At 44.5% G+C, this 22,496-nt stretch overlaps 1 protein-coding gene across 1 annotated transcript in view; it reads left to right on the plus strand.

Moving 5' to 3' along the window:
- Positions 1-2,147: 2,147 nt before the first annotated feature.
- The window catches only part of SLC16A2 (solute carrier family 16 member 2), an 88,982-nt gene continuing 68,633 nt past the window's right edge, over positions 2,148-22,496 (plus strand). The window contains exon 1 of the mRNA XM_075259616.1: positions 2,148-2,467. Coding sequence (XP_075115717.1) covers positions 2,164-2,467 — 304 coding nt within the window. The 5' untranslated portion in view covers positions 2,148-2,163. The remainder of the gene's footprint in view (positions 2,468-22,496) is intronic.

Below are 22,496 nucleotides of genomic sequence, written 5' to 3' on the forward strand. Positions count from 1 at the left end.
ATCTCTTACAATTTTGCGGCTGCTTGCTGTCAGTGGCCGGGCACACTCTTATATTTATATCCATAGGCAGAGACAACATAAGGTCCTCGCACTTCTCTCCGCTCACTTTATAGACTCATATCCTGTAGAGATGTTTCCTATGAGCTAACCAGCTTACACCCCGGGGTTATATGTTTTATCTACATTGAAGCATCAGATCAGTAGGAAGGCTCGTATGTTGATGTATTTAGCACACAGGGGACTACCTGGAGTTAATACGATTGTAGCAAATCCTTAGCTGTAGGCAAGACTAGTTTGTACTGGCGTTCAGCCTCTGGATGTATCAGGAATGCTTTCATCCACTGACATCAAACAGAGATCTTAAAAAACAAAGTATATAAAAAGTTGCAGATCTGTGTACAAGGATTAAGGTGTATTCCGGAATATGTCCTGACTCTCTGGTGGGTGCAGGTACCAGAGGTAGTGCCAGAATTGAGGGAATGCTGGACCCCAACCCCTTGTACATATAGTACATGACAGTGCGATTACTATGGGAAGAATATGTATACAGTATATACTACACCATAGTGTGACTGCTATAGGGATCAAATACGTATATAATATATGATACATACAGTATATTTATATCTATACATAAGTTGAGGTCTATTATACAGTAATTGCCGTGTGGGACCCCTGAAATGTTTCCAGAAAATGAAATATTTCTCCCAGAAAATGATAGCAGTTCCATGTTTGTTATACACAGGTTTATTTCCTCTGTGTAAGTAACAGGTGTGGGCAATAGAAAAATCACACCTGGAACCAGATACAAAGGAGAGAAGTTGACTCTTTGCATTGTGTGTCTGTGTGGGCCACACTAAGCAGGGAGAACAGAAAGAGGAGAAAAGAACTATCTGAAGGATACAAGTCCATCTCCAGAGATCCTGATGTTCCTTTGTGCGCAACATATAAGATAAGCTATACATTAGTATGGGGAGGTATCCTGCTGTAGATGAGGTACAGACGAAGTATACTATGGGTGAGGTACAGGTGAAGCATATTATGGGTGAGGGCCAGGTGTAGTATACTATAGGTGAGGGCCAGTTGCAGCATACAGCCGGCATGTATAGCTATAGTGTACGGTATAGGTGAGGGTCAGGTGTAGTATACTATAGGTGAGGCACATGTGTAGTAAGTATACAGGCGGCAGGTATAGTGTACGGTATAGGTGAGGGTCAGGTGTAGTATACTATAGGTGAGGCACATGTGTAGTAAGTATACAGGCGGCAGGTATAGTGTACGGTATAGGTGAGGGTCAGGTGTAGTATACTATAGGTGAGGCACATGTGTAGTAAGTATACAGGCGGCAGGTATAGTGTACGGTATAGGTGAGGGTCAGGTGTAGTATACTATAGGTGAGGCACATGTGTAGTAAGTATACAGGCGGCAGCTATTGTGTACAGTATAGGTGAGGGTCAGGTGTAGTACACTATACGTGAGGGCCAGTTGAGGTATACAGCCGGCAGGTATAGCTATAGTGTACGGTATAGGTGAGGTACAGATGTTGTATACTATAGGTGAGATGTAGTATACTATAGGTACACACATGTGCAGTATACAGCCGGCAGGTATAGTGTACGGTATAGGTCAGGTGTAGTATATACTATAGGTACACACATGCAGTATACAGCCGGCAGGTATAGTGTACTGTATAGGTGAGGGTCAGGTGTAGTATATAGGTACACACATGTGAGGTATACAGCCGGCAGGTATAGTGTACGGTATAGGTGAGGTACAGATGTAGTATACTATAGGTGAGGTGTAGTATATACTATAGGTACACACATGCAGTATACAGCCGGCAGCTATAGTGTACAGTATAGGTGATGTACAGGTGTAGTATATACTATAGGTACACATGTGCAGTATACAGCCAGCAGCTATAGTATAGGGTATAGGTGAGGTGTAGTATATACTATAGGTACACACATATGAGGTATACAGCCGGCACGTATAGCTATAGTATACGGTGTAGGTGATCTGAGGTAATGTCGCCGAGCCTTGGTGTGTCGCACCGCGGCGCCTGCCGGAGCAGGTAGACTGACTGGGGCATGGAGGGAGGCGGAGCAGGGGAGGGGAGCGGGGAGGGAGCACTGGGGGGAGGAGGAGGAGGAGAGCCAGACGATGGAAGAAGAGACAGAGGAGGACGAGAACCTGCCACCGGGGGAAGAGCAGGGGATGCGGGACAGCCTGCTCGGGGGAGCCCCAGAAGGGGTGCCGGTGCCCGCTGAGGTGCCTTCACATGGCGGCCGGGAGAAAGAAGTGCGGAGCCGAGTCCCTGAGGGGGGTTTCGGCTGGGTGGTGGCGCTGGCGGCCACCTGGTGCAGCGGCTCCATCTTCGGCATCCAGAACTCATTCGGGATCCTGTATGTAATTCTGCAGAAAGAGATGGACATAAGCGAGGAGCAGAGCAAGGACTTCAAGACAGGTGAGCGGGACTACGGCTCCCATCCTCCCCTCTACTCTGCTGAGAACTTCCCGGAGTGTGTGACAGCCGCCGCCTCCTCCTCCACGTGTATGTAGTGTCAGTGCGGGCTCCCCGGGGACTCCTCATCCCGTGCTGGGCGCCCTGTGCGGGGCTTCCGTGCCCCCTGTCCCGGGACTATTGTGCACCCTGTGCCGGGGCTACTGTGCCCTCCTGTGCCGGGCTACTGTGCCCTCCTGTGCAGGGCTACTGAGTCCCCTGTTCTGGGCTGCCTTCCCTCCTGTGCCGGGCTGCTGCGTTCCCTGTGCCCCTAGTAGCCAGGCATGGAGGGAGTATCGGCCTCCTTGCTAGAAGTATGGCAAAACATGTCAGCCACTATTTATACCTGCATCACACCCCGTATAGAAGGAAGCATGGACTGCTGTCATAACAAAGAGTGAGGTCTCCTGTGCCTCATAGCCTGACACCTGCATCAGTGTAATAGCTCCCATATACAACATGGCATAGGTATACCATAGGAGCTGGCACTCGCCACACCTGGACTAATAGCCCCAACACTCTGTAAGGACAATAGTAATAAGATGGGGACTGGTGAGGTCACAGACGTAATAAAATACAGTGGAAAGGAATGGAAGAAAAAGTCATGAGGCCATTGTGAGAGGGGTGGCCGCAGACTGACAATGGATAACTCTAAAAAATCCATACAGAGCGGGCACATGGGGACTTGTAGTGCTATAGCAATCGAGCCTGGGCACTGCTACTAGGGGCTGCAAAAAACAACCCAAATGGAGCTCTAAACTACCCCCAGTGGCCCAGATCTACTATACTGGCGTTAACGTGGCATATCCAGTGTGAACTGACGTTTTTGGACTTGCTAGCCATGTGGGTGTGGACTCTCATAAAATGCACCACAATATACCAAAAATACGCCATAAATGTGTAGTAAAATTCTGGCTCAAAGAAAGCCAACTACACGTTGTATACTAGCCCCTGTAAGGATGCACCAGATTTATCAGGCAGTGTGATAAATTTGGCAGATGTTTAGACTCCCGGTCACACAACTTTTAGTAAATCTGGGCCCATTTCCAAAAACGCCAGTGCAGGGCATGTTGAGAGTTGCAGGTGCAGAACTAGCTAGAAATAAAATTAGTAGCGCCCAATATAAACTTCTCTGGTGCTTGTCTTCTGCCGGGCATGGTCTGACTGGTGCACACTATAACAGTCTGCAATAACCTAAATGGTGACCGCACAGGGACTATGATTTATAAAGCAGAGCACGGCTGTAATCCGGAAATAACATGCAAAAAATGCCAGGATAGGCCATCAAGTCAGCTGCAGATGAAGAGCTAGAGGTTACAGCTATATAACTAGTCTGTATATAGTAGATGCCAGGGCTAAAAGCTTAGTGCAAGGGTAGCAGCAACCATGTAAGGTCCGTCTCTGCACTGCAAGTGAGGAGACGTACTTAAACCACATTCACTGGATGGGATCTGTAGCAGGGACTGGCAATTTAGCATGGACCCTAGGAGCGGATTATACTTTATATTTGTGGTGAGATCTTGTAGGAAACATCTGATAAACTTAAGTGTCAACAGCAATACAGTGAAGGATGACTTGGTAAATACCAGATCGTCTTGTACGTCCCACATCTTAAGACATAGTGAGAATCTACAATGCATGAAATCCAGCCGCTCATCCATCCAAGACCGTCACCTCTCACGTCTCTTGTATATAAAGCAGAGACTTAAAGGGGTTTTCCTGTGATAAGTTATCACCTATCTATGTGTCTTCCCTACGCTGGAAGACCACGGCCAGGAGGAGTTGAATGGTGAGATGGTCGAGCACGAGGACTGGCACTCCATTCACTTATTGGGACTGACAGGGATAGTGCTAGGTATGGAGGGGTATAGCACGTGCATGACACCCCTCCATTCAATGTCACAGAGGAGATTGAACCTCTATTATGTCACTTGGCGGTCACATCCCCACTAATTTAGTAATTAGTAGAGAAACCACATGGAAAACCCGGAATACAAATCAGTTTATCCTGCACGAGTTTTGCAAAAGATGTGACATTTGGATCCACTTTGTTGCTAATTTACAATGCTGCAGATTAGCTCCGTGTCGACATATCCTAAAACTTATTAAAGTAATTCCCATATACTGGCTCAGTCCTTGGCTGCTTATCAATGTGCCCCATATATATACTTATATATAGTGCTCCTGTCAATACACTTCACAGATTCCTGGACAGCTCTCACCTACTGAAATAATCCTAGTAACACTTGCATAGCCCATGTGTTATATTTGGATAACTTTACTTGATACCCCTGAGACTTCCTTACACAATGTTACATAATATCTGCTATTTATAACGTACAGTCAGAGGCAAAACATGAAGCTCCAGAGCCCAATGCAAAATCTCTCCAGCTATAATGTATAAGGGTCTCCTTATACTGGGAAGAGACACTGTAGGAGCCCTGTACAGTTCCTGGGCCCGGATGTGACTGCACCCCTTATATTACACCCATGAATACAGTGTTGCACACAATTCCATATGTAAAGCTGCTGCATGCAATCCTTTCTTTCTGAAATACTCCTAAGGCCTATACACATACTGAATATAATAATGTTCTTATATATGTAATATGCCTCTGTTATGTAATGCTACTGAGGATGCCCCATACACACTACGTACGTATACTGTATACTGTATAGTGCATGCACTCGTCCTGCTTCTTTATGTAACACTCCAGACGATTCCCATTTGAGTTTTCAATTCCTCGGCCCTTTATCTTCCAAGGAAAGCTTGTTATTATGTCTTCCAGGTATGTGGCCGCTTCCCTTGTAGGCGGCTGCAGGTAGTCGCGGTGCTTTGTGCTCTTTTGCATGACATCCCCCGGTGTACAGGAAACTTTGCAGTGTAAATAGGATGAATCTAACAATACATATTGCAGTTATGAGACACCTAATAATGGTTTATGCTGATGCTATAAGTATGGGCGGATTTGTGTAACCAGACAATACAAGACATGAATCAATGGTGCTGATTGTGTGACTTCTTCATCATCTTTGCAGTGGCGGTGATATTACATGGCACTGAACCTGTTTTATGATAACCTGGAGGAAAGGCTTGTGCGGCCTCTTGTCTGCGTTCCCTATTGCTAGTGTAATGAGTTAATACATGGCTGAGGCAAATAATAACCAAAACCGACGGTCAATCCGGATAATCGGCGTGACCTAAATTATCACCATTAATCGTGATCGAGGTAAAATGCCTGATTAATCACGATTTTGATTTGGGTCATTATCACCCAGTCCTAACTTCTAACATAGAAGTCTATGGAGAGGGGAGGAGGAGTGCAGTTGCTACATTCTGCCACTTAGTGATTGTACCGTATGGAGTAAGATACTGCTGTATTACTGTATAGAATGAGGTAACAGAAGAAAGAACTAGCTCCTCCCCCTCTCCATAGACTTCTGTGTGTGATACTGGATACAGTTACTATTAGAGATGAGAAAAGTAGCCTGGTGAGGGTAGAAGGAAACCTTACACTTTTTGTTTCTTCTATTTACATGTACAGTTTTAGTATTGGCGGTATAACTTTAAGACATACTTGTAGCATTTTCTGTTGTAGATTGAGATTTCGGTATTCTTTTGCTATGCAGTGATGGCCTAGATCTGATACAGATAAAACATTGCAAGATTTTATTTTTTATTGGTTGTGGATTCTTTGCAGGTTGCACCCTATGCATTGCACCCATTCACATGCCGCTATTCAGTTTTGTACGAATTCGACTACATTTTCTCACGAGTCACAAGTTGCTTCCCCTTCCACAGCCGAAATAATTGCAGGCGCTTCCATAGGAATGAGTGAGGAAAATGGATTTGCACAAATTGCGAGCTGGAAACTTAACTCTTTGGCCAAGGCGCAGCCTGACGTAGATCCATCTGTAGGCTTCTACATATGCATTGCAAAGACAGTTACGTATGTGGCGGTATAGTAAAGGTTCATTCACTTGTAGGTTGTAGGACGATAGATTTGCTACAAAGCGCTGATATTATTTGGATACTTTATTAACTTGATGACTGTAACAATCTCCTTCTTGTAACACAATTGCATGTTACATTGCCCTAATACATAGGCATGGCGCATACATACCTGCAACCCTCGGAGTAATCTGGGATTACACACAAGCATCCTAGTGAGCGAGGCGTCGTTGCAATCAGATAGGTAACCCGCTCGCTGTCCTATGCTGTGAACACATTAAGCAGAAATCTATTTATTGATGTGAGGTGATGCCATCTGCCATCCAACGGACAGATGGTTTACTTCCATTAGCTAAGAATTTTCTGTCCAAGGGGCGCTCCTGCCCCTGTCATGCTATAGTATTAAGTGAAACGTGAGCTGCTTGTTCCTATTCATGCTTTCGGGACCAGTGACTATACCTGTAATCTCCGCAGACATTTGGTGCTTGATCCGCCTATACATATATTCACTTATAGCAGAGCTTGATGTTTTAGTAAAAAAATGAGTGGATTATTATATAGGACGGCTTACTCTTTATCCAGACTGATTTTTTTTTTTTCTGCGCGGAGCGTTTTTCATTGTAAGGCTTTGTTTACATCTCCGTCAGGATTTCAGGTTTTATATCTGTTATAGGATGGACATAAATGGATCCTGATGGGTGCCATTGGCTATCATGGTGTCATTCATTTTTTGCTGGGTGAAAAAAGGTTCTGCATACAGGACCTTTACACCTGTGATGTGTATTAGGGCGCCCTGCTACAGCCGCGTGCACTGGGTTGCAAAATCTGGGCTGAACCCAGTCAAGGGAAGTGTAGGCCCGGTTCACATCTGCGCCCAGGCCATTCTGTTCCCCTCTCCGCATGAAAACTGAGCAGAAACCACACGGACCCTATTATAGTCTATGGGGTCCGCAGGTTTCCTTAGGTAATCGCTTTTTTATACGGATTAGGTTTCTGTGCAGGGGGTACCCGAGTGGACTCTCCGAATGGAAACCCATGCGCGAATGTGAACTGCTGATAATTCCTACCTTCTCGCAGCTCTATAGTGTGTTCTATATACAGTATAGCAGGGGACAGACCGTGACGTCAAGCATCGTAACGTACTATGATGCAACTACAACTCCCAGCATGCTCCATTCACTTCCATGGCACTTCCAAGAACAGCAGAGACCGTATGCATGCTGGGTGTTGTAGTTTTACCAAAGGTTGCCGACCCCTGCCATATATGATCAGAGTTCTGCAGATGATCAGTAGGGCTAATATTGAGAAATCTCTTCTGTTTGGTCCCTGACCTCCGTGATGGAAGGATTGTCAGCTGCTTTACGGGCCTAAGTGATCTTCATTGTCATCTCTTCTGCAGATCTATACGGGCTCATGTAATAAACCTACTGCAATGCATACAATGAACACATATCACACTGACGTGTTTGCTAGTTTTTCGGTTCCTACTTGTGTTTGCTTTGACTAAATTGATAGTAAATATTAGATATTAAGTCATGTGAACTTGCATTTATGTATCCACTTACATCTCCAGGTGCATTTATAAAGCCTGCTTGCTTTATACGTGATTATATCTCTAACATCAAGTGATATCTATATATCTATATACATCCTAGCTGCTGGTGTGAGTCTCATGGCCTGGTCAGGGTGCAGCCCTTTAGCCCAAATCACCTGCTTCTCTCCCAGTGAGTCGTATCCGCTCTGTTTGTGCACACGCTCTCTATACAGATGGTTTGACTTTGTGGGGGAACACCTCCCTGCCATCACACTTCCTCTGTGGCCTTATAAAGGACCCGGTGGTGGGATGGAGGACGCAGGCTGTTGGGACGGTTGCTGGTTTGCTGCAGGCCGGCTCTCGCTCTGCATTCCTCACTCTCTTGGACTAAGCCTTTGTTAAACTCTCAGCCAGAAAGGTTGTTATTGTGTTGTGGCTGTTTTTATTATGAGAGTGCTAAGACAGTGCATGTGACCTGTAGCTTGATCTCCTCCATGATCAGCGCCTTGTGCGGTATAAACAGGCCTGCAGGAATGTCACCTCTCTCTCTACTTCCTTTTAGTAACTTGGTGATGTCTCCTTATACTGAGAGCTCTCTGGTCTGGGAATTGTTTTACCACTTTTGTTTGTTTGTTACATATATTATAGGGTATTTCCTTGGGTTGCTGTTTTTTCTTTTTAAGAACGCTGGGGAAGATTTATGAAGACAGGAGCAATTCTCCATATCCCCTGACCTTATGACACTTATGACAAGGAGGTTCACCCGTCACCAGGTCGTGCACCTTGCAAGGAAATCTACGCTCACTCATAGCGGGCCCCTGTACCTTGCATTCCCTCATCATGCCTCCTGTCCAGGAAAGTGGTGAGGGCCGTACCCCTCGTTCACATCTGCATTTGGGGAGTCCGTATGGGGCTGCATTTGCAAGCACTGTGCAGTAAAAGCACACGGACCCTGTAGACTATAATGGGGTCTGTGTGCTTGCTGTGAGATCTTTGCACAAATCTGGAAAGTAGATCGTGAAGTACTTTCCTCTCCGCATGTTCCCTGCGGAGATCTCGCGGCAAGCACACGGACCCCATTATACTCTATGGGATCTGTGTACTTTTACTGCACAGCGCTTGCAAATGCATTGGTATTCCGTTCCGGGGTCCCCATGTGGACTCCCCCGAACGGATTACTGATGCAGATGTGAATGAGGCCTAACCATATTATGCAGTATTGAGTTGGAATAAACATGTTTAGGACCGCACCACATTCGCTGTGTATGTATTGGCGTGTGCAGAGGTGAAGTGTTCAAGGATTTGCTGTCCTGCAATTTTTATTTTTTATTTTTGTACATTTTATTTTCCACTACTTCCAGCTTGTCTATTAGGAGTCTGGTGCGTTATAACCAGGTCTGAGGAGTCACCCCAGCTTTACAATATACTGACTATTAGACAAGTATTGGCCTTGTGCTATTCCATGCATTTGATATTACACTAGCTTGTTACATATTTATTTTAAGGATCCCTGGCTTTTTAGTGAATTAGATTAGAGGATCGTCACTGCTCCTGTCTGATGTGGCTTCAGTCCTTTAAGAGTTTGGGCAGGAGTCTGTCCATGGTAATATAGAGGGGACCGGTGGGTGGTTTGGCCTATGGGTTGTAATGTGCACTTGTTCCAATAAGACCCTTAGAAAGGGGTTGTCTATGACCCCGCATGATAGACAGGCTGCTCTCTGTGCACAGGTAGGGAGAAGCCTGTCACTGAACCTTATCATCGCGTTTCTGTGTTTTTTGTTTAAAACCGGGCACAAAACAGAAATCTGAAAAGAAATGCTCTGTAATCAAAGAATTGCATGGAAAGGACTATGAATTGGGTTAAAGGAAAGTACATTTTAACTTTCAACTACATCATTGCTCATGAAGTGTAGCCTGGAGGCTTCAGGAGTCTGTAATGTTAAATATTCGTTCCTTGTTCAATTTGCAACTTTGTTCTTATGGACGTTGATGTTTTCCTGTTTCACTTTCACTTTTCGTCTGTGTTACTGTCTCGTACCGTGGCTGAGGATCTCTGTTTGGATAGAGGCTGCAGTTACAGACACGGAAAAAGGAGAAGGATTGAACAAAATTAAAGCGAACCTGTTAATCTAATGTGAGCTCTGTGATATGCAGGTCTGATACAGAATTGATAACCAAATCAGGACTCGTAAGAGAGACGTTGAGAGTCCGGCTTACCCTGCACATACAAAAGGCCTGACCAGGGATGACAATCGCTACATGTGGGCAAGGTACACCGGACTCTTGTTTTCTCTCCTAGGAGTCCGGACATGGTTTGCTCTGCTTTTGTCTATTGACCATGTTGCTATCCAAAGACGTAACAGTTTTGCAAATTGCAACATATGTTTCTCTGCAGATGGGATTCACTTTGCAGGGTTTGTAAAATGACGTGTTTTCTTGCCACAGCGCTTACGGCCTAAAGAATCGACTAGTGGCCATGTCTATTATTTTGCCTATACAACACTAAGGAAGTCCTGAATACATGGCCTGTTGAGGACTAGACTGGACGGACTGGTGCAGATGATGTGCAGTGGGAATTAGGTCTCTACAGTACAAGTCAAGCACACTAATCCCATCGCCCGCTCCTATAACATGTCAGCTGTCATTTGTCCCTTGATATAACCAGTGCAGATAATCTAGTGAAAAGTGGCGCTTCGCCTTACGTTGCGATCGGGTAGACCAGCAGGCCCGCACTTGAACAGACTAGGATTCAAGGTCAAGTAGGGATTACGAGAATACATGTTTTAGGGGGATTATTTTTAATTATGTAAGGATTAACAAATAGTTTTAATTATTTGTAACACATGATACAGTTTAAGGCTTCTTAGAATGTATTTTTTCGTTACCTTGTTTTTCAAGAATTTAATTAAAAATCTGTCCCCTGCTTTGTGTCCAGCAGTTTTCTAGGAAATAAACGTACGGTGAGCCAAAGTTGTGCTGGTGAAGGAGATCCCTTTAAGAGCAGGGTCGGACGCTTGTGGCTTTCACTTCCTTCGCTGCAAGTCAGTCACTTGACATCTGCTAGGAGTGGATAGGAAGCTTTTTGCTTTCTTGAGAGCTGCAGATGATGCGATTCCTCGGCTTCAATGTATCTTGTAGACACAACATGTAGAGGAAATGATCAGAGACTCAATCGTAACGTCTTATTCTGCTGCCGATGTCAGATAAAGCTAAATAACGAGTCTTTTGATGCTCCTTGCAGAGTTTCCAGGGGTAGTAACTTTTATATCTTACCAGTATCTGCCCACGACTTCGTCTGCGGGTTGGTGTTGGCGCTGAGCCGCTTATATTTAGCCAATTGCTGTTGTGGAACAGATTACTGAAGGCATTGACAAGCGGTGTGCAGTGAAAGCACACAGACCCCATAGACTATAATAGGGTCCGTGTGCTTTCCACACGGTCTCTGCACGGAACATATGGACAGAAAAGTACTTCACGATCTACTTTCCTCCGATGATGATGCAATGCAATAAACAAAGGTAGTCCGCACTGCCCAACAATATGGACTGTATGTACAGGCGCATGCGGCCCTGCCTGAAATGCAAACGCAGAAATTGCAATGGTGCTGAGAGCATGCTATGCCTGCAAGAAAATGGGCCTCTTAGGGGACACGTTGATAAACTTGTTTGCCAGCGACAAGACAACCTCTTCAGATGCAATAATATGGATGAAATCGGCCCAGAGAGGTGATTCTGTGATGGTCGGCAAATAGTCACTAAGAACCTTGTTTTCTGTGTAGGCATCGCAGCAAGGCTCCTTGTTCTGTTGCAATGTTTTGTGTTTTCGGATGGTGCTTTAATGTGTCAATATACAATAGTTGCTGGTAATTCTCTGAAACTTCTAGAAATCCCAGGTACATGTATTAGATATTCTGACTGCAGGCTGTTCTTGTTCATCTTGTGGAGTTCTCTGAAGCCTTTAATATTAGTGGAACTCTTTATAACTGATAAGGTGGAACGCTTTATTTGTATTCACTTTGTGACTCTGCAAAATGTTCTAAATGATTTTTTTATGCTACTTTAAATTTGTCACGTCACGGTCAGGTGTTTTTAGTCTGGGGGATGCTCATAGTGTTCAGTTACAGAGTAAGGGGGTGTTCACACTGCCGCTGCTGTCTGCTCCGGGGTTTTCATCCTAAACCCTGGGGAAACTGGACAGGGGACGGGTTGCTGGCGGTCAGTTTTAAAACCCATTCATTTGACTGGGTTTTTAAAAGTTACCGCAGATGTCTGTATGCAGCCTCTCTGCCTGGAGGCTTGTTTGTTTTTTTTGCACAGACAAAGTTGTGCATGCAACCCTTCCCTTGTCCAATTTCCTTGGATTTAGGATGGAGACCCCGGGGTGGACAGTGGCGGTAGTGTGAATGCCCCCTTATTCTGTTTACCTGCCATGTGATGGAAAGCGACTGCCTTGAGCGCCTCTCGCTCTAAAAATGGTTGTCACTATTCATCCTCATATCTTTATTGCACCGGGGCTGCATTCTACATGGTAAGTCCATGCTCTCCAGTATATGCTCTGCAAACTTGGTGGTATAGACATTGTCCTATATGAATATTGCTTTTAAAGAGGATCTGATTGACATGTATCATCTGACGAGCACTGTCACCCTGAGCGTTTTGGTGTCTGTTCAGCCATTCTAAAGATATAAGCCCTTTTCAATGTTAATGCAAGTTAGGGTCTGTTAGCCAAGTGGGCGGTAACACTGCGTGACATACGGCACACAGAGACCCCGTCACTGTTACCACCTACTTGGCTAGTATACTCTAATTTGCAACAACACTAAAAGGGCTTATAGCTTTGGAATGGCTGAATAGACTTCGATAAAACATACTCGGTGTGTCAGTGCCTAGTAGATGATGTCTGTCACCCCCCTGGAGACAGGTCCTCAATAACACAAAAGTACTGGTGGACGGGATTCATAAAAGCCCAGCAGCGCACCGTGCAGGACGGAGTCTAGACTAGTGTATGATATTAGTCCAGGCTTCAATATTAACGCAAATCTGCTGACAAACCCTGATGTCTATGGGCTGCAAATGCAACCTGAAACTGTTCCATGCAGGTAAGACAATAAGAGATGGCACTAGATTGCAACGCACAGGCTCGGCAGACGGGGCACGGGCTGGGGCTTGATATCGAAGCTTTCTATGCAGCTTGTAGAATAGAGCGCCTGAATATATTCAGCATTTAATATAGCAGGAGACTTGGAGTAAGTAGCAATTTAATGCATTTTGGCTCTTGGACAAGACTACAGCCCAACTAATAGGGAGTAAGTTGTAGCCTTCACTAGATACGTGCCCTACAAGGATACTACTTAGCATGGATACCCGTCCTATACAATGTTGCATGGTATCTTTTTGGAACAAAAAACATCAGAGCAGAAGCCGATCGTGGGAGCAAAGTATTATAGCCCTCACTAACAGGATGCATTTGATTGGAAAGCAGCTTACAGTAAGATTAGCATTGGGCCGCTGCCCAAAATATGGCAGATTTTAACAGATTATTTCATAATTATCACTTCTAACACTTTAACCCATGACACTCTGATGAGAAGAAAGCTCATTGATTTGTAAGTAACGCCTATAGGATAGAGCGAGCAGAGTATTATATATGGCTTGTAATCTTTGCATTAGAGCGCCATATTCATGAATATATTATCTCAGGGTTACAGGACTAGATGGGAATGTTATTCCTACTTCATGTTTTTTTTACATTGAGAATCCGTCGCTGGTAGGAAAGCATTGTCCAAAGTCAACCATGGCAGAAGGTTAGACAGGAAATTGTGGGAGACGTCTGTCATTGTTCTTTGGCTTTTCATAGAATCAAAGAGTTGAGGCTTTTCAGATAAAAGGTTAGAACCGCCGACTTTCCAGGAAAATGACTTGAAAGTAGATGCGATGAAATGGAAGAACAAATCGAGACTGGGTGTTATGTAATGGCAAGACTGAACTTAATGAGAATAATCAACTTATTATTATGTAAAAGAATATACATTGCTGTTGATGATTGGGTGAAAGACAAAAACCACCATGACGCTCCTCAGGCAGGTCCCATCTTTTATTTATGTGCCAGGTAACTGGTACAGCCAATTGTAACAGTGACCTCTTTACAAACACGACTACTGCTGAAGGTGACCCCTGAAGTGCAGATGGTGAAGAGGTCACCCCTGTATTGTGGCTAGGGAAGAGGTGACCCCTATAGTGTGGATAGTGAAGAGGTCACTCCCTGAAGTGTGTATAGTGAAGAGGTCACCCCTGAAGTGTGTATAGTGAAGAGGTCACCCCTGTAGTGTGTATAGTGAAGAGGTGACCCCTGTAGTGCGGCTAGTGAAGAGGTCACCCCTGTAGTGCGGAGGTGACCCCTGTAGTGCGGCTAGTGAGGAGGTCACCCCTGAAGTGCGGCTAGTGAGGAGGTGACCCCCGTAGTGCGGCTAGTGAAGAGGTCACCCCCTGTAGTGCAGATAGTGAAGAGGTCACCTCTGAGTATTTCTACAGTATGTGGATGGGATTTCTTTAATTCTCATCTTCTGCACTGCTACTGTACTTCAGTGAGATTTCAGGACCCAATGTGCCCTTGGCCTTGGGTTGGGTTTACACAACGTTTCTTTAGCTGAAGAATTGTATGCAACAGACTTAACAGACCCCATTGCAGTCAGTGTGTGCCCCGATGATCAGTTCCCGGATCCGTTGCCGTCTGTCTTTTCTGTGATGGACCAGAACCATAGCTAGGGCAGTGCAGATGTGAACGTATCGTATGACTAGCACATATACTACACCAGAGGTCTCCAGCTTAATAACCTTTAGCATACAGATGACATGTAGAATAACACGTGTATAGTAACATTTGCAAGGAAGTGCAGTGTAAACTCAGCCCAAGTTTAAAAAACAAAATTATCAGTATAAACCTTAAGACAATGGATTAGTACGAGATAAATAAGGCAAAGTCCTTCAGCTTTGAGCAATCTGAGTGTAAAGTATGATGTAGTATTCATAGATGGCATCGAAACAAATTACTGTAAGAATAAGCCACAAGCGATGTTGCAATTTATCTCTTTCTCTAAGAAATTGTAACATATTTACTTCTATCTATGACTGTATTCACATTATGGTTGTCTTCTTTCCCACCACCAATAACTCTCGCTCTCTCCGTTCCATATCTTATACCGGCCCTTGTTTTAATGATGTTCTTCCTTTAGGATAATGGCGGATAATATGCCCTTCATGACTAATAGATGTATTTACAGTTTCCTGGCCGCGATGAAGTTCTTCTAATTATTTCGTTTATATTGCCTTCTTCCTGGCCCCTTTCGCTGACCTTGGCACCGGATCTCTCCACGGCGTCCTCTTGTTCCAGCTTCAAAGTCTTCATTTAATATAAAAAGCCATCAGCGCGCTTTGAAGCTCTGTACTGGACGATATAGCGACGAAACCTGCTGAAGGTCTCCGATGAGGCAATATTACGCTAATGGTTCGCTCCTGGCACACGGAGGCGGGGGCTGCATGGAGATCATCTTGGGGTGGGGGGGGGGTGTTATATAAATAGATCACCCGGTGTGCGGTTTGTCATTTCGGGTGCACATGTAACTTTTTTGACTATGGGATAGGTTATTTTTTAGGTTTCTGCCCCTTTATAGAGTAAAAACCTGTGCACGCCAAGAACTGTCGGCATAAGTGTGGCATCCTTTGTAATGAATATGTCGGGATAAGATGTCCCAGCCCGGCGGACAGTGGCAAGTGAGGTGCAGAACAGCGGATGTGTCGCCTCTTTGGCGCAAGAGATTGATGTGTTGATGAATTCACTCCAGAGGACCTTTCACCACCTCCAAATCAAGTTCTCAGCACCTGGCAACACTCCACTGATTTCAGCATAATTGGAATCTTTTCTCTAGCCCCCACCATTCCTGAGTAACAAGTTCAGGTAGTTTTGGTGCTTGATGTTAGGTGGGCGTTGTCAGGCAGGGGCCATGACTCAGAGGCTGCCAGTATCATGGCTTAGAATCACTTATCTGACCCCACCCTCCTGACAATATAGAGTCTAAATAGTATATCAGGTACCAAAGCGAACAGCATTGATTGCTCAGGAGTGGTGGGGGCGAGTGAAAAAAATCCAACTGTACCTGAATCGGTGGAGCAGCACCTAGTAAATGATGAGAAGGACTTATTGGGGGTGGTGAGAGGTCCTCTTTATAGGGTAGCCTGTAAACATGTAGCTGGCGACCGAACACTCATTCACTTTACAGTTACTCCTTTTATACTCCACATCCACATGCACACTAAGCTGAGCTCAGATCGGTTTGCATTGGGGAAAACAAAGAAAGCCTTCTGGGGGATTAAAGGATTAGATAACATGCACCCTGACTAATGAATCCAACCCTTTAAGCAGCTGCGCAGACCTCTGACATGTTCTATGGATATGTCACAGAAGTATTTGGGCTAACCTTATACTGTACTGGAGTGAGCCCGGCAGATGGATTCCTTCTAGAATAATACCACAGTGACCAGATTACACTTGGAACCAAATTTGTAGAGTTATTTTGTTTTTTGTTTCCTTCATTTCAGCGCGGAATTATTTGTGATCAATCCGATTTCTGGGACCACCAATAGTCACTAGAACTTCGAAGCCCCCTCGGGCCACAGTGAATGGGATGGAGATGATGCAAGTACCCGGACGGTCCATTCAGTCCTCCATTCCATGCAAATCCATGTGGTCCTGATGGGAGGAGAAATCCACGTGACCGCTGTAGAAGATCACTGACCTCAGTGGTGTTAGGCAGTGGTGTTATGCCTGGATATAGGGATGTAACTCGCTGACCTTTTAATACATTTCCGGCTGTTTTCATCTGTAAAACTCCTGGACATCCCCTTTAAGTCGGCCCCAGCTGTCCATATACAACAGTAACCCTGCTTATTGCAATGCTAGGGATGATCAGAAAGTGAGTAAAGCAGCCGCCTCCCTTTGTGTAGACTCAATAGATCCCGCGATTGGTATTCAGTGAAGTGTCTAAGGGGGTTAAATGGCTGAATCCAGGGTCGTCTCTGATGCCATCCTGTACATTTGGACTGCGGATTATTATGTTCCCGATATACATAGAATATGACCGCTATATCTGGCAGCATTGTTGAGGAAGGGTATAATATATTTATTCTCGCTCTCTCTATTCCTTTGTGTGAACTTACACACACACACACACACACACACACACACACACACACACACACACACACTATTTTAGTCTGAAAATTTGCACACCCCAGTAACCTGACCTCATTCCCCATGGACATCAGACGTTGCTCTGCTGGACTAGAGTGAGATGACTTTATGTTCACTGCTTAAGGCTGAGGCCAAGTGTTGTGGAAAAGCTGGGTTTCTTTGTTGCAGACGTTGCTGCTGTTTTTGCAGCCAAAGCCAAGACTTGCTTCAAAAGAAATCCTGCTAAATCCAAAAAACAAAAACCTGCAAAATATGCAACCAAAAAATGCAGCTTCTCTGCATCGTCTGGCCTCAGCTTCAAGGAGATTTCTGGCAGTATGAAATTGATGTCCTGTCTTTAGGATGGAACATCAGTATTATAATGGTAAATCCAGTACCCAGGACCCTGCAGATCAGATGTTTGAAGAGCTTGCAGTGCTTGGGTGATCTCTATTTCCTCCTCTCAGGTCAGTGACATATTGGTCACATATCCATGCAATAGCTTAGTCTCCTTTAAATGAATGGGGCTGAGCCGAATTACCTAGAACAGGGGTAGGGAACCTTTGGCTCTCCAGCTGCTGTGAAACTACAACTCCCAGCATGCTCCATTCACTTCCATGGGAGTTCCCAGAACAGCAGAGCCAGTATGCATGCCGGGAGTTGTAGTTTTGCAACAGCTGGAGAGCCGTACGTTCCCTACCCCTGACCTAGAACCCCCATATACAGTGTATGGCGCTGTGCTGGCTCAGCAGTGAAGTCACTTGTCCAGATGTTGTAGCCCCTGCAGTCCGCTGATCTCTGTGTATTTTAGGTGTCTGGCCACCACTGATCCGATACTGATGGCTTATACTAAGAAAACCCCTTTAGCCCGGGGTTTAGTCTAACGAATTCCATCCACACATTGCAGAAAAATCCACGCAACTGAAATGCAATTTTGGGTATTGCAGCATGTCAGTAGTACCTACGGGAACGCTGGCGATTTCTGTGTAGGTATAATTGAAGCAATGCAGTTTTGACACGGTTTTTCCTGCAGTGCTTTATCACTACATGGAGCCTTGGTCTAAGGCTAAGCCCCGCATTGCAGAAAAGCATCTTTCTTGGTTGCAGATTTTTGTTTTTCTGCAAAGTGGGGCCTAAACAAGCTTCAGCCAGATGGTTGCACTTAAGCACTAAACATTCGTAAGGTAGCAGAATGATCCTCTGCATTTGACAGATACTTGTTTTATCTGTCAGGGGGTCGGATAGATGGGAGATGCCACATAGTTTCATTATCAAGATGATCATTCTAAGTACTGTTATGGGAAATGCTTTATCCATAAAGTAGATCATAACTCTGTCCTTATCTGTACTGTGTAAGCAATGAAGAAATCACCAGCCGGCCGCCACTAGTTTGCATATACTGATGTGTCCTGTAGGGGGTCCGGGGGCTCGTGTATAAGACTCACTACATGACCCATCATCTCTGGGGAATGCACTTATATGCAAAGATTTATTTACAATGTGGACATGTAACATCTGCTTATGATGCCAGCACCTTGGTGTCTTGATGTGCCCTGTCACCACATCTACAATGAATTTCATGTTTCTTTCACTTACATCACTTGTTTTTTCTCTCCCTTCTCATTTTTCTTTGTAAGAGTTGAGCAACTTCATTTCATTCCTGATGCTCTGAGCAGCTTGGAGATGGCTTATTACAGCAGATATTGCATTGTTCCAGGATCTTTTTGTCTTCAGCAAATATCCCATTAACCCTTGATGACATGTGGCTTATCAGTGGTCTGTAGAAGCCACTTGATGATAAGTATACTTGGCAGGCTTTATTGCATGAGCGCTGCCACTGAGCCTGCACGATCTGGTTAGAATACACAGCTGCAGCCTTGCTCTGACACCGAAGACCTAATAGAAATTTCTGAGACCAAACCATAAGATGGCAAAGAAATGTAATGCTGATGATGTATATAATAATGGTAAAATACCAAAAATGGGGAGTACAGAGGTCGGAATACCTATTATATAGGTGTCATAGATGCTGCACTAGCAATGTTATGCCTTGGAAAAAAAAAAATCTCATGCGTATTAATATGCATATGACTTTTCCTTGTACTTGTTGATATTTGCCATATATGTCCAGTGGATACCAGCAATCCCTTTAAAGGGCCAGTATATCAAAATGGTGCTTTCCACTTGTGAATCGGTGCTTCATTCAGGTTTCCGCTTGGGGGCCCCCCGAATGGAAACCTGTGTGCATAAAAAAAAAAAAAGTGGTTACCTAAGAAAACCCGTAGACTCCATAGACTATAATGGGGTCCGTGTGGTTCACACTCGGTTTCTACACACAAATTTTGGAGTGAAAAGTACTGCTTGCTTCATGCAGAGATGGGAATGGAATGGCCCAAAAGCAGATGTGAATCAGGCCTTAGTTGTCAAGATATCGTCGTTCACACCAAGGCCTTCTTACATCAGATCAGTGCTAGATACCAGATATCTAATCTTTAAGAGAAATATTACAGCGGGTCTAGATGGGGCTGCAATGTGGCAGAACATCTCACGACTATGTGAACTGCCATGATTTGCTAGTTTGGTGACCCTTAGATTAGACCCCCAAGTGTAGGGGGTAGTATTGTTAGGGTGGTGAAGCTTGACTTACACCAAGACTTGATTTAAGCAATGCCTCTAGAGGACAGGGAAACCAGAATGGTGCACCCAATAGAACACTGTGTGTCCCAATATGGAACCTGAGAGTTACAATGTTGCAGTATGATTCTGTGAGCCATAATATGGCTACATGTATAAGCCATAATGCTGTATGCCTATAGACCTCAGCTCTGTGTGTCCTGCCCCTGGTGTGTATGATGTATATGTAAATTTGTCTCCAGATTATCTTGTAACCCTGGTTCCAGCGGAATACCGAATGTCCAGAATGACTTCCATATTCTGTACAGTATGACTGTTGGGTTAAAGATGAAGACACACGAGGCCAACGTCTTAACCAAGTTGCCTAAAGTTACATTATATAGATGTTTGTGACGTTCTTACCGAGGACTTCGCAGGTGGAAGCGCGCCGCCATGACTATAAGACGCAGGACAAAGCGGCCCTTATCACTAGCGCTTTTTCAGACTTTATTTTTTCCGGCCCCTCAAATACTTTAATGGGGTTCCCATCACACAATGAATTCTGTGTGGTCTTCCTAGGGTAAAATTACTTTTTTTTTTTTTTTTTTTTCTTCCTTGTGAAATTAATAGCCGTATTCATTCGAGGGGCAATAAATAATGTGGATATTAAAAGGAGTCCTGAAGTCTTAGAAATGAAATCCTACAGAGTATCATGGGAATTTTATACTGCAAGAAAAAAAGCATGCAGAAATGTGATTTATTCCTGCTCCGGAGACCCCGGGGACTGTATATGAAGCAGCGCCTATTAAAGACCCGTTTCATATGGTTCGCCTGGTGTTAGTTACTGTAGGATGGGAGAAGTTTGATCGTAACTTCCTGACACTCGCCGCCGCCACTGCGAAATTCTTTTATGACTAAGACATCACTTTCTGGAATATGTTGGATGAGAAAACTGTAAAAAGAATTATTATGTACAAATATATTGTTAAGACGACACTAACATGATGTAGGGCTCCATGAACTCGCACTTTCCTAACCAAAGGCATAATCTACTTTAAAGTTGTGTTTTTGGACTCTTAGGGCCTTCTTGTGTCTTTTGGAACTGATATTATTTCAGGGTTTTTTGTTTTCCTCAGGCAGAATTAGCAGAAACCGTTTCTTGTAACTTTTTATATTCTATGTAGCGGTTTTGTTTCTAAATAGTATCCAGCGGCGAGATGTCACATATATCATCCACATGTTTAACATTAGACAAAGTTCTATATCTATACACAGAAGATGTTGTATAGGTTATCACGTCCTAGTGTTTATTTGGTTTATTAGCCCATTTTGTTCTTAGTATTAGTGAATGTGCAGCAAATTGTGCAGATCTTCTCTCCATAGATTGTATTAAAAAAGTTAGACTTTGTATTTTCATCACCCAATGTGTATAAGTTCTATGAAATACTGGTGGAGTCAAAATAGTCACAATATCCATGTGTGATTTCCTTGAGGGGTCTGGTTTACAAAATGGAGTGTTTCGAGACACAGACGTGCATGCATGCATGCATACATACATGCACACGCACAGACACAAATGCATGAACGCACAGACATACATACATGCACGCACAGACACAAATGCATGAACGCACAGACATACATGCACGCACAGATGCACATACATAGACGCACATACATACATGCATGCACGCACACACAGATGCACATACATGCACGCACAGACACACATACATGCACGCACAGACACAATTACATGCATGCACATACATACATGCACGCACAGATGCACATACATAGACGCACGCACATACATGCATGCATGCACAGACACACACATGCACAGACATACATGCATGCACAGACACACGCACACACATGCATACATACACGCACAGATGCATATACATGCACAGACATACATACATGCACGCACAGACACAAATGCATGAACGCACAGACATACATGCACTCACAGATGCACATACATAGACGCACATACATACATGCATGCACGCACACACAGATGCACATACATGCACGCACAGACACACATACATGCACGCACAGACACAATTACATGCATGCACATACATACATGCACGCACAGATGCACATACATAGACGCACGCACATACATGCATGCATGCACAGACACACACATGCACAGACATACATGCATGCACAGACACACGCACACACATGCATACATACACGCACAGATGCATATACATGCACAGACATACATGCATGCTCAGACACATACATACATGCACACACATACACACGCATGCACACAGACACACATACATGCACACACATACATACACGCACACACATACATACACACACACACACACTACCCCTCTCCCCATTTGCTTTGGGGCACTGCCCGTCCTGGGACCGCATTCTCTATGAATGACTGTATGACTGAGCTTAATTGTAAACAGCAGCGCTGCACGTGTCCGTGTGTCTGAACAGCTCTGAGACAGCGCAAATTTTCTGCCAAGTCACTGAAGCCTCTGGTGGAATATTTGCCAGGATTATCAACAAGATAGAGGGAGAAAAATAACCTGTTGTCTGGTAACGCGCAGCGGAGGTTGTCAGGAGCGGTGACGGCAGGGCCTGGACACATCGCTGATACATCTCTCATAGAGGGAAATCTATCA

Source organism: Leptodactylus fuscus, chromosome 11 (assembly GCF_031893055.1).
Source record: "Leptodactylus fuscus isolate aLepFus1 chromosome 11, aLepFus1.hap2, whole genome shotgun sequence".
NCBI classification, from domain to species: Eukaryota; Metazoa; Chordata; class Amphibia; order Anura; family Leptodactylidae; genus Leptodactylus; species Leptodactylus fuscus.